The 12500-nt window shown below is 48.6% G+C and overlaps 1 protein-coding gene across 1 annotated transcript in view; it reads left to right on the top strand.

Moving 5' to 3' along the window:
• LOC122248471 (Krueppel-like factor 6) overlaps positions 1-12500 on the top strand; it is a 256232-nt gene that overhangs the window by 217199 nt on the left and 26533 nt on the right. The window contains exon 2 of the mRNA XM_043008491.2: positions 1-81. This exon is cut by the window's left edge and continues 853 nt beyond it. Within this exon, the coding sequence (XP_042864425.2) occupies positions 1-81 (81 nt within the window). The remainder of the gene's footprint in view (positions 82-12500) is intronic.

Raw genomic sequence — 12500 nt, 5'->3', positions numbered from 1 at the left:
TGCACAAGTGCCTCTTCCCAGGGTGTAAGAAAGTCTACACTAAATCCTCTCACCTCAAGGCCCACCAGCGGACACACACAGGTTAGTACGGCGGGCGCTCTGGGATGGGAACCTTGGGCGGTGCGGGGGGAGGGGGGGGGGGGATGGATGGATGGATGTGTCGGGTGGTGCCGAGGACTGCCTGGAATTAGGATGAAGGATAAGGATGCTTCTGAGAGATAGAGGGATAAGGGGAAGGGAAGGGAAGGGAGAGCAAGGCAGTTTGGCAGAGGAGAGAGAGAAGGAAAAGAGAATGGCATTGATGAGACGGAAAGGGAGAGGGAGAAGGAGAAGGAGAGGGAAAAGAAGAGGGAGAGGGAGAAGAAGAGGGAGAAGGAGAGGGTGAGGGAGAGAGAGGGGGAGAGGGAGAGGGTACGAGAGCGAGAGCGAGGACAAGGGCAAGGACAAGGACAAGGGCAAGGGCAAGGGCAGAGACAGAGACAGAGAATGAATGAGTGAGTGAGTGAGTGAGTGAGAAAGAGCGAAAGACAGAGAGAAACAGAAAATGAGTGAGTGAGTGAGTAAGAAAGACACAGAGAGAGAGAGAGAGAAAGAGAAATACAGAAAGAGAAATAGAGAGAGAAAAAAAAAGAGAAATAGAGAAAGGGAAAGAGAGAGAAAGAAAAAAAAAGAGGGAGAGAAAGAAACCAACCAACCAACCAACAGCCATCTATCGAAGGAGGAAAAGGGAGGGAGAGGAGGAGACAGCACACAAGTCCTATCACCATTACGCCTATTACCAAGAACAACATTAAGGACATTGAGGGGAAGGGATAACTGCGCCATTCTGTCAAGGCGGCCATCCAATACGTGCTTGGAATCTGATTATATGAAATCGCTCCTCATTCTTTAGCCAGGCCCCTTATCTCCTGTTCTGAACTATTGCCATAATTATCTGAGGTCACCTTAATTCGCCTCCACCCTCCCCCCCCTCCCTCGTTCATCCCTCCCCCTCCCCCTCCCCCTCCTCCTCCTCACCCCCCAAGAATTGAGAAGGTTAATTGGGTTTAATGGATGTGTTATATTACGTGAACCCATAGAGAGCATTCGTATCACTTGTAATTCTATGTATGTCATTAGGTTGTGTTATGGGGGTGAGGAGAGACCTTTGTTGTTGTTTTTGTTTTTGTTGTTGTTCTTGTTCTTCATCTTTTTCTCATTCTCTCTCTCTCTCTCTCTCTCTCTCTCTCTCTCTCTCTCTCTCTCTCTCTCTCTATATATATATATATATATATATATATATATATATATATATATATATATATATATAGAGAGAGAGAGAGAGAGAGAGAGAGAGAGAAATATATATAGAGAGAGAAAGAAATAAAAATAAAGGAAGAGATAAGTATATGTATACATAGATAGATAAATAATTAAACGAAAGAAAGACAGAAAGAAAGAAAGAAAAAAAAAGAGCGTGCGTGCTTCTGTGCGTGTGTGTCTGTCTATGCGTGCAAGGTCGATCGCAATAGCCCCCCCCCCCCGCTCCCCCCGCATCGCCTGACCTTCCTATCCCGCTCCTAACCATCCTATCCCTCCTAACCTTCCTATCCCGCTCCTAACCCTCCTATCCCGCTCCTAACCTTCCTATCCCACTCCTATCCCGCTCCTAACCTTCCTATCCCGCTCCTAACCCTCCTATCCCGCCCCTAACCCTCCTATCCCGCTCCTAACCTTCCTATCCCGCTCCTAACCCTCCTATCCCGCTCCTAACCTTCCTATCCCGCTCCTAACCCTCCTATCCCGCCCCTAACCCTCCTATCCCGCTCCTAACCTTCCTATCCCGCTCCTAACCTTCCTATCCCGCTCCTAACCCTCCTATCCCGCTCCTAACCCTCCTACCCTTCCTATCCCGCTCCTAACCTTCCTATCCGGGCTCCTAACCCTCCTATCCCGCTCCTAACCTTCCTATCTCGCTCCTAACCCTCCTATCCCGCTCCTAATCTTCCTATCCCGCTCCTAACCCTCCTATCCCGCTCCTAACCTTCCTATCCCGCTCCTAACCCTCCTAACCTTCCTATCCCGCTCCTAACCCTCCTAACCTTCCTATCCCGCTCCTCCGCCTCCGTCGCTCCTTCGGTCCCGAGAGGAAGATGAGTCGCAGGAGTCGCTCGGTTAACGGTTTGGAAAATTAGTCTGGTTGTCAGGGAGTCTCGGGAGCTGTCGGGACGCCACATTTTCGTTCGGGTTTTGCATTTTTTGACTTTTTTTTTTTTTCGAAAGAATTGTGGAGGGGGTGAGGGGTCTTCACGCGGGTCTATAAGGCTTTTCGTTCTCTCTCTCTTTCTCTTTCTATTTCTATTTCGATCTCTTTTTTTCTTTCTTTCTCTCTCTTTCTCTCTCTCTCTCTCTCTCTCTCTCTCTCTCTCTCTCTCTCTCTCTCTCTCTCTCTCTCTCTCTCTCTCTCTCTCTCTCTCTCTCTTTCTCCCTCCATCCCTCCCTGCCTCCCTCCTCCCTCCTCCTCCCCCACCCTTTACCCTCCCTCCCTCCTTCCCTCCCTCCCTCCCTCCCTCCTTCCCTCCCTCCCTCTCTCCCTCCTTCCCTCCTCCCTCTTCCCTCTTCCCTCTTCCCTCTTCCCTCCTCCTCCTCCTCCTCCTCCTCATCCTCCTCTTCTTCCTCCTCCTCCTCCTCCTCCTCCTCCTCCTCCTCCTCTTCTCTTCTCCTCCTTCTCCTCTTCGTCCTCCTCCTCCTCCCTCTCTCCCTACCCCCTCTCTCCGCTCTCCCTACCCTCCCTTTGCCCCACTCCCTCTCTCCCTTCCTTACCTTCTCCCCCTTCCCCCTCCCTCCCTCCCTCCCTCCCTCCCTCCTCCTCCTCCTCCTCCTTCCTCCCCTTCCTCCTCCACCTCCTCCTCCTCCCTCTCCTCCTCCTCACATCCCTCCCTCTCCTTCCTCCCACCTCCTCCCTCCTCCTCCTCCTCCTCCTTACCCTTCTCCTCCTCCTCCTCCTACTCCTCCTCCTCCTCCTCCTCCTCCTCCCCCTCCTCCTCCATCCCTCCCTCCCTTCCTCCCTCCTCCCTCCTCCTCCTCCTCCTCCTCCTCCTCCTCCTCCTCCTCCTCCTCCTCCCTCCTCCTCCTCCTCCTTCCTCCTCCTCCTCCTCCTCCTCCTCCTTCTCCTCCTCCTCACCCATTACCCACTCCTCCTCCTCCTCCTCCCTCCTCCTCGGGTCCTCCTCCTCCTCTAAACTTCCTTCCTCCTCCTCCCCCTCCTCCTCCTTCCTCCTCCTCCCCCATCCCTCCCTCCCACCCTCCCTTTCCCTCCCTCCCTCCCTACCTTTCCTTCCCCCTCCTTCCTCCTCCCACCTTCCCTACCTCCCTCCCTCCCTTTCCTTCCCCCTCCTTCCCTCTCTCCCTCCCTCCCTCCCTCCCTTTCCTTCCCCCTCCCTCCCTCCCTCCCTCCTTTTCCCTCACTCAAGCTCTCTCATCTCATCTCATCTCCCTTTTCCAAAGCGCACCGGAAAGACGCCTTTATGGCCTCACAGATTAATGGCCAAACGTGAAAAATTCTCACGATGCGGCGAAGAGATAGAGTACAAGTGGGCGTCATTTTCTTTTTCTTTTCTTTTTCTTTCTTTATTTTTTTTTTTCTTAAGACCTTCAGCGTGAAATGGGAGATGCATCACCCTCTCTCTCCCCCCCCCCCCCCCCGCTCCTGAAGCTGAAGTTCGGAAGCCCCATCTATTACGAGAGAGATGCGGGGAGACCGCCAGAGCGCTGATGCTTCGGCTGCAGAGTCTTGGATCTTTCTCTCTCTCTCTCTCTCTCTCTCTCTCTCTCTCTCTCTCTCTCTCTCTCTCTCTCTCTCTCTCTCTCTCTCTCTCTCTCTCTCTCTCTCTCTCTCTCACACATATACAAATATGCATATCATCCCCATCGCCATTGTCATTGTTTTGTTCCAATGAATGAAAAATAAATCAATGATATATGTTATTCATAAGGGGATGACTGATGGAGATGAATTCGTAATGAATTATGATAACGGACATTAATTAAAGCAACCGGGAAGCGAATGAGAGAAAGGGAGGGAGGGAGGGAAGGAGGGAAGGAGGGAGAGAGGGAAGGAGGGAGAGAGGGAGAGAGGGAAGGAGGGAAGGAGGGAGAGAGGGAAGGAGGGAAGGAGGGAGAGAGGGAAGGAGGGAGAGAGGGAGAGAGGGAGGGAGGGAAGGAAGGAGAGAGAGAGAGAGAGAGAGAGAGAGAGAGAGAGAGAGAGAGAGAGAGAGAGAGAGAGAGAGAGAGAGAGAGAGAGAGAGAGAGAGAGAGAGAGAAAGGGAGAGGGGGAGGGAAAGAGAGGGAGACAGAGACATAATGATGACTTATGAGTTTCTTAATCCATAATATTCTAATATCCACATCATTCTCATTCCTCCCCAATCTCTCCTCCTCATCCTCTCTTTGTTCTCTCTTCTCCCTCACTCATTGCTGCCCTTCTTTTCTTCTTCTCTCCCCTTTCTCTTGGCTCCTCTCTCATCTCATTTCTCACATTCCTCTCCTCTTTTTTTCTCTTCTCTCTCTTCTCTTCTCTTCTCGCTTCCTCTCTCTTCACTCTCTATCTCTCTCTCGTCCTCTCTATCTCCCCTCTCTCTTCTCCCCTTCTCTCTCTTCTCTCTCTCTTTCTCCTTCTCTCTCTCTCTCTCATCTCTCTCTCTTCCCTTCTCTCTTCACCATTTCACTCTTCTCTCTCTTCTCTCTTTTCTCTCCTTTCACTCTATCTCTCTCACTTCTCTCCTCCTTTCTCTCTTCCTCTTCCTCATTCTCCTCCTCTCTTCTCTCTCTCTCTCCTCTCTCTCTACTCTCTCTCTCACCCTCTCTCTCTCCTCTCCACTCTCCCTCTCTCCACACTCTCTCTCCTCCCTCATCTCACTCTCTCTCTTCTCTCTCACTCCCCACTCATCCTTCTCTCCTCTCTCTCCCTCTCTCCCTCTCTCTCTCTCTCTCCCTTCTCCTCTCTCTTCTCTTCTCCTCTCTCGCTCTCACATCTCTCCTCTTCACCCTCCCTCTCCACTCTCTCCTCCTCCCTCGTCATCTCATCACACACACCTCTCTCTCCTCTCTCTCTCTCTCTCCTCCTCCTCTCGTCTCTCTCTTCTCTCTCTCTCTCTCTCTCTTTTTTTTCCCCTTCCTTCCCAAGCATTAATTTCTTACATAGCATCCCCCTCCCCTTTCTCATACTTACCTTCAACCTACTTACATTTCATTTCTTTACTTCTTCCCCAACAACTTAATCTCCCTTTTCCATACTAATCGTATTCTCACTTCTCTCTTCTCTATACTTCACTTTAATACACTTTCACTCATCTTACTTCTACTTACTTCTCTTTTGTCTACATCACTATACTTCCTTCCTTTACCTTCTCTTATTCTTACTCTATCTAACCTATACTCTTCTCCCACTCCCTCATAACACCTTCCTCCCTATCATTTCATCATCTCCCACACCTCATCACCCCAATTCACTTCCCCTTACTTTCCCAACTATCCCAAATTCCTTCCTACTCTCAATCACTTAACTACTACTCACTTCCCCCTAACCCAAAAACCCCATTAACTTATCACAAACTTATCCTATCACAGTCTCCCACTTCAAATTTCCCTTACACACTACTTTTAACCTTCCCTTACCCCCCCCGTTGTCGCCATCTCCCATCCTACTCCTCCTCACTCCTTCCCTTCATTTCCCACTCACACTCTTCTTTTTTCCCTTCACTCCATCCCCCTGTCTCCTCCCCCTGCCCCTCTTCCCCTTAAAAAAACCCCAAACCCAACCAAAAAAAATAAACAAAAAAAGCTTAAAACAACAAAAAAATTAAACCTCTCTCTCCTCTCTCTCCTCTTCCCCTTAAAAACCCCACAAAAAAATAAAAAAACACCTCTCTCCTCACGTCCCTCTCTCCTCCTCCCCTTAAACACCCTAAAAACAACAACCCCACCATCCCCTCCTCCAATTCCCTACGTACAAAACAAAAACAAACGTACCAAATAAAATCTCTAAAATTAAACACTAACCCAAACACGACTGAAAACACTACACACTAAAAGAAGCAAATTCCAAAAACACTCTAAAACAACTCAACCCTAAAAAACTATCAACTCCACTAACCCAACCCAAAAAAATTCTAACAAACCTAACTCCTATCTACCCATATACCCCTAACCTCAACTCTACTATATAAAAAACTCCTACACTCTACTCAAACTACCCAAACCCATCTACCCACTCTATAACAACAAAATCTAAAAAACCAAACAAAACTCTATATACGTACACACTCTACAACTCACCTAACCAATCAATCCCTACATCCTCAACCTCTAAACTCTACCCCTCTTATACCCCAACACAAAACTCTAAAACACTCCAACCACACCTCTAAAAAACTCTAACCCCCTCTCACTCCAAACTCTCAACTTCTCAACCTATACCAACCACAAAACACTCAAAAACACTCTAACCCCAAACTCTAAAAATCTCTACACTCATCTACCCCCTATAACCACCCTAACCCACTCTACCAAAACACTCTAAAGCCCCCAAACCACAAACCCCATACATACACTAACCCTAAAAAAATCTACCCAAAACACTCTAAAACCACCCCCACTACACACCTCACACTCTAAATAACTATATCCTACCCCCCCCTACCTCTAAACTCAAAACAACAACTCTAACTCTACTACCCCCCCAACAACCATATTAACCCCACCTCTACACGAACACACTAAAACACTACTCTACACTCTACCAACCTACCACTAAAAACACTACCCCTAACCACTAACAACACACACAAACCAAAACCCCCACCAGAAAACTCTAAAACCCTCTACCCACCCCACCATCTAACCCCCTCTCACTCCCCTCCTCTCAAAAACCCACGACTCTCTACTCTACTCCCAACACTCAAGCACATCCCACTCTAACCCCATCAAACCACTCTATCTATACCACCACTCTAAACTAACCAATAACCCCACACACTCTAAACTAACTCGAAACCCCCTCTCTGCCTCCCTCTCTCTGCCACCCTTCCCTCCTCACCTTCACCCCTCCAACCCATTCCCTCCAAACACCAACACCCCTCCTCCTCTCTCATCCCCCCTCTCCTCCTCCTTCACTCCTCACAAACCCTACCATCTCCTACCCCCCTCTCCTTCTCCCTCTCCCTCTCCTCCCCTCCCCCCTCCTCCTCCCCCACCCCCTCTACCCCAAACCCAACCCCCCTACTAAAAATACCCAAAATCTAACCCCCCCCACCTCCTACTTACAACTCTAAAAATATTACACTCATACTACCATAAACCAAACTAACCCCCCTAAACTACCATCCCCCACCAACCACCCTACCCCCCCATCCTCTCTCGCCTTCACCCCCCACCACCACCACAATCTATAAAAAAACTCTACCCACCCCCCTCGCTTCCCCTCCACCCTCCACCCACCCCCAACCCCACGCCTACTCTCACTCTCTCCCCCCCCCCCTCCTCTCTCCCATCTCTCCTCCCCCTCCTCTCTTATTTTCTTCCTACCTCTCCCTCCTCTCCCCAATCCACCACACCAAACCACCATCCAAAATAACCACTCTACCAACCCTCCCCCCTCTCCCCTCCTCCGCCTCCCCCTCTCTCCTCCCTCCTCCTCCCCAACCTCCACACCCCACCACTCTCTCTCACTCTCCTTCCCTCTCTCCTCTCTCCTCTCTCCATCTCTCCTCCTCTTCTCTCTCTCTCTCTCCTCTCTCTCTCCCTCTCTCTCACTCCCTCTCTCCTCTCTCTCACTTCACTTCTTCTCTCTCCCCTCCTCTCACCCCCTCCACCCCCTCCTCTCCCCTCTTCCTCCTCTCTCCCCCCCCCTCTTCTTCTCCTCTCCCTCCCTCCCCACCACCACCCACCCCCTTCCGTTTCTTCCCCTCTCTCACCATTTTCTTCCCATCTTTTTTTCCTCATTTCCCCTCCTTCATTCCCTTCTCCCCCCCCCTCTCCGTTCTTCTTCCTTCTCCCCTCTCCCCCATTCTTTATCTTCCCTCCCCTCATCTCCTCATCCCCATTCTTTTTCTTTCTTATTTATTCTTCCCAATTCTTTCTTCCCATTCTTTTGCTTTTTCTTTTCCCTCCTCCCCTCCAACCCCGCAACATAAACACCCTAAAACCCTCCCTTAAAACCAAAAAAAACCACAAAAACCAAAACCCAAAACCCCTCAAACCTAAACCCTAAACCCCCCGCCTAAACAACCCTACCCTCAACAACCCTTTCCCTCTCCCTCTCTCAAACCTCCCTCCTCTCCTCATATTCTTTTTTTCTTCCCTCCTATCCCCTTCATCCCCCCCATCCAAAACCCCTCCCCCCTTATCCCTCCTATTCTCCCCTCCTCCTCTCTTTTCTTTCCCCTTCCTCCTTATCTTCTCCATTCTTCCATCTCTTCTTCCTTTTTCCCATGTTCTCTTTCTATCTCTCCATTCCTTTTCTTCCTATTCGTTCTTTGTATTCTCTCCATTTCTTTCCGTTTCTCCCATCCTCACCCCTCCAACAACCCATCCCCTTTCTTTTTGCCCGTTCTATTCATATTCTTCCCTTCCCTCCCTGTCTCCTTTTCTTCCCTCCTCCCTATTTCCTTTGTTTCTTTTTCTTCTTATCTTCCCTCTCTCCCCTCCAAAAAACCCTCCCTCTCCACCTCTCCGGCCCCCCTCGATTTCATCCTCCCCTCTGGCCTCAGCATCCAAACAAACCCTCCCACTCGGTAAAAAAAAAAACCGGACCAAACCCTCCCATCCTCCATCCAACTCGTCCTTTCGTCCCCCCCATCCTCTCCTTCCATTCTTTTTTCCCTCCTCCCCCTCCAAAACTCCAACCAACTTCCCTCCTTCCTTTTCCCCTCCTTCCTCCCTCCCTCTCCCCTCATCCTTTCCCCTCCAACCCTCCCTCTCCACCTCTCCGGCCACCCCTCCCTCCTCTTCATACCCCTTTCCACCCCTCCTCTCTCCCCTCCACCCCTCCTCTCTCCCTCCCTTCCCTCCATTCCCCTCTCCAGCCGCCCTTCCCTTCCCCCTTTCCCTCTTTTCCGCCAATCATGTAAACCTTTAGAAAAAAACATGTCAGAAAAGAGAGCAGATGCTTCGAGTAACGTGGGACTGACAGGTTAAGAGAGAGAGAGAGAGAGAGAGAGAGAGAGAGAGAGAGAGAGAGAGAGAGAGAGAGAGAGAGAGAGAGAGGAGGGGAGGGGGGGAGGGAGGGGGAGAGGGAGAGGGAGAGGGAGAGGGAGAGGGAGAGGGAGAGGGAGAGGGAGAGGGAGAGGGAGAGAGAGAGAGAAAGAGAGAGAGCAAGAAAGAAAAAAAGAAAAAGAGAAAGGGAAAGGGAAGGGGATAGACAGAATAGACAGAGAGACCGTATCCCCTCCCCTCCCCACCCCACACAGCCACCCTGCTTTGTAATGAACTTAATTCAGGCTATGACTATGAGCTCTGGAAAGGCTACAGGAAAAAGGGAACGTACTCCCGTTATGTGATAGATTAAAGGCGAGATGTGTTATCTTCGAGAGAGCGAATTTTACTACTGCACGTCAATGAAGATGCGTGATGTTTTTTTTATTTTTTTTTTTTTTTTTTTTTTTTTTATTAATCTCTCTCCTCTCTCTCACTCACTCATTGCTTTCTTTCTGTTTTTTTTTTTTTTTTTTTTTTTTTTTTTATTTTACTTTTTCCGTTTCTCTACTTTATATTTTTCTTTTTTTTTTCTGTTCATTCTGTTTCTGTCTCTCTTCTTCCTTCTGTTTCCCCCATCTCATTCTTGTTCATCTTCCTTTTTCCTTTTTTTGAGTATATTTTCATTTTCATTCTTTCTTTTTTACGTTCTGTTTCTTTTTTCCATCTTGCTCTCTCTCCCATTACATTCTTCTCCCTCTCCCTCTCCCTCTCCCTCTCCCTTTCCCTCTTCCTCTTCCTCTCCCCCCTCCCTCCCTCCCTCCCTCCCTCCCTTCATCCTTCCCTCCCTCTCCCTCTTCCCCTCTCCCACTCCTTATTCCCTCTCCCCCTACCCTCTCCCTCCCTCCTCCCTCCCTCCCCTCCCTCCCCTCCTCACCCCTCTTCCCTCTCCTCTCCCTCTCCCTCCCCCCTCCCTTCCCCCTTCCCCTCTCCCCTCTCTCCCCTCCTCCTCTTCCCTCCCTCCCTCCCTTCCCACCCCTTCCCCTCACCCTTCCCTCCCACCCTCACCATCTCCCTCTCCCTACCCTCCCTCCCCCCTTCTACCCTCCCCTTCCCTCCCCCTTCCTCCCCTTCCCCCCTTCCCCTCCCCTCTCCCTCCCCTCCCTCCCCTCCCCCTCTCCCCTCATCCCTTCCCTCTTCCCTCCCCCTCCATCCCTCCCTCCCCCTCCATCCCTCCTTCCCCCTCCATCCCTCCCTCCCCCTCCATCCCTCCCATCCTCCCATCCTCCCTCCCTCCCTCCCATCCTCCCATCCCCAACTCCCTCTCCCACTCCCTCCCTCTCCCTTCTCTCTCTCCGGCACACACACAAACCTTAAAGTCGCCCCACAAGGAAGGGGGGATTTGGGGGGGGGGGGGGTTCGGCAGATGGAACGGAATGGATTCTGGACCCAGCGGCCGGGGGGGGGGAAGGGAGGGGGAGGGGGAGGGAGGGGGGAGGGGGGTGAGCTCGAGGCAAAGAGACGCCTGGAGCTCTCGAGGTCTGTCTAGAATTAAGAAATTTTGTTAGTTGGTCTAGGAGAGATGTGTTGGGTTGGTTGTTTGGGATTGTGTGTGTGATTGTGTGTGTGTGATTGTGTGTGTGTTTTTGTGTGTGTGTGATTGTGTGTGTGTTTTTGTGTGTGTGTGATTGTGCGTGTTGTGTGTTTGTTTGTGTGTGTGATTGTGTGTTTGTGCGTGTGTCATTGTGTGTTTGTTTGTGTGTGTCATTGTGTGTTTGTGCGTGTGTCATTGTGTGTTTGTTTGTGTGTGTGTCATTGTGTATTTTTGTGTGTGTGAGTGTTTGTGTGTCATTGTGTGTGTGTGTTTGTGCCTGTGTGTGTGTGTCAGTTTGTGTCTTTGTGTTTCTCCCTTTGTGTATTTAAACATATTCTTGCTTTCATTTGTGTGTGTGTATCATTTAGTGTATATTTATCCCAGCTAGTGTGTAGTGTGTACATGTGAGTGTATTTTTATGTCATCCTCTGAGTATATCCGAATATGCGTGCATGTGCGTGCGCATCCATGCCTGTACGATTCGGAAGACAAGGGGACATATTCATTAAAAGAAAAATGAAACCTGCAAGAGACCTCCTAGACACTGAAAACGCAATCATCATCCCGAGAACAGCTGCAGTACACAGACCCATCTTCACTAACAAGATCTTTCTTTCTCTTCGACTCCTCCCCACCCTTCTTTCCTTCCCTCCTCTCCTCCCCTCTCTCCTCTCCTCCCTCCCCTCCCGTCCCTCCCATCCCCTCCCTTAGTCCCTTCCTCTCTCTCTCTCTCATCATCCTCTCTCTCTCCCACCTCCCGTCTTCTTTCTCCTCCCTCTCACTCTCCTCTCTCCCTTCTTTACCCCAATCTTTTCTTTCCTTCCCTTCTCTTTTCCTTCCCTCCTCTTTTTTCTTTCTTCTTCTCCTTTCTTCCCTTTTCCTTCCTTTTTCTTTTTCTACTTCCTCCCCCCCTCCTCTGTCTCCCTCCCTCCTCTTTCTTCCTCATGTACCTTTTTCTCTTTCTTTCCTCCATTCCCTCCCCCTCCCTATTTTCTTCCACTTTCCACCTCTTTATGTCTCTTCCGTCTCTTCCCCTTCCCCCCCCCCCCCCCCCTCTTTCCTTCCTCCCCCTCTTCCGTTCCTTTTCCTTGCTTCTTCTTACTGTGTTTATCTCTTCTCTCTCTCTCTCACTCCCTCTTTTTTTATTTGCATCTTATCTATTTGTTCTTTGAATTGTCATGTTATTTTCTCTCTCACTTCCTCAACTTTTGTTATTTGTATTTTGAATTTGAATTGTTTTATTTGTTTTGTTCCGTTCGACTGCTTTGTTTTGTTCTTTGTACCGTTTGTTGTTGTTCTTGTTTTGTACCGTTTTATTTTGGGATCTTTTGTACTTTTTGAGTTATGTTTTTTTTTAAAAATATTAATAATAAATTTTAAAAAACGTCTCTGTTCCTTTCTTGTCATTTTTTTTGATTTATTGTTTTTTTTTTTTTTTTTTTTTTTTTTTTTTATTTTTTTTTATTATTTATTTTATTTTTTTTTTTTTTTATTTTTTTTTATTTTTTTTTTTTTTTTTTTTTATTTTTTTTATTTTTTTATGTTTTTTTTTTTTTTTTTTTATTTTTTTTTTTATTTTTATTTTTTTTTATTTTTTTTTTTTCTATTTATTTTTATTTTAATTATTTTTTTTTTTTTCATTTTTTTTTTCGTTTTTTTTTCGGTATGTTCGTTCCTTTTTGCTCTTTTTATGACATGTTTCTCTTCATTCTTTGTATATTTCCTCTCTCTCTCT

The sequence above is a fragment of the Penaeus japonicus genome, unplaced genomic scaffold, assembly GCF_977035675.1.
Source record: "Penaeus japonicus unplaced genomic scaffold, GWHDUDI00000001_assembly GWHDUDI00000016, whole genome shotgun sequence".
NCBI lineage: Eukaryota > Metazoa > Arthropoda > Malacostraca > Decapoda > Penaeidae > Penaeus > Penaeus japonicus.
Note: the sequence above shows the minus strand (reverse complement) of the source record. Positions and strands in the feature narration are given on the sequence as shown.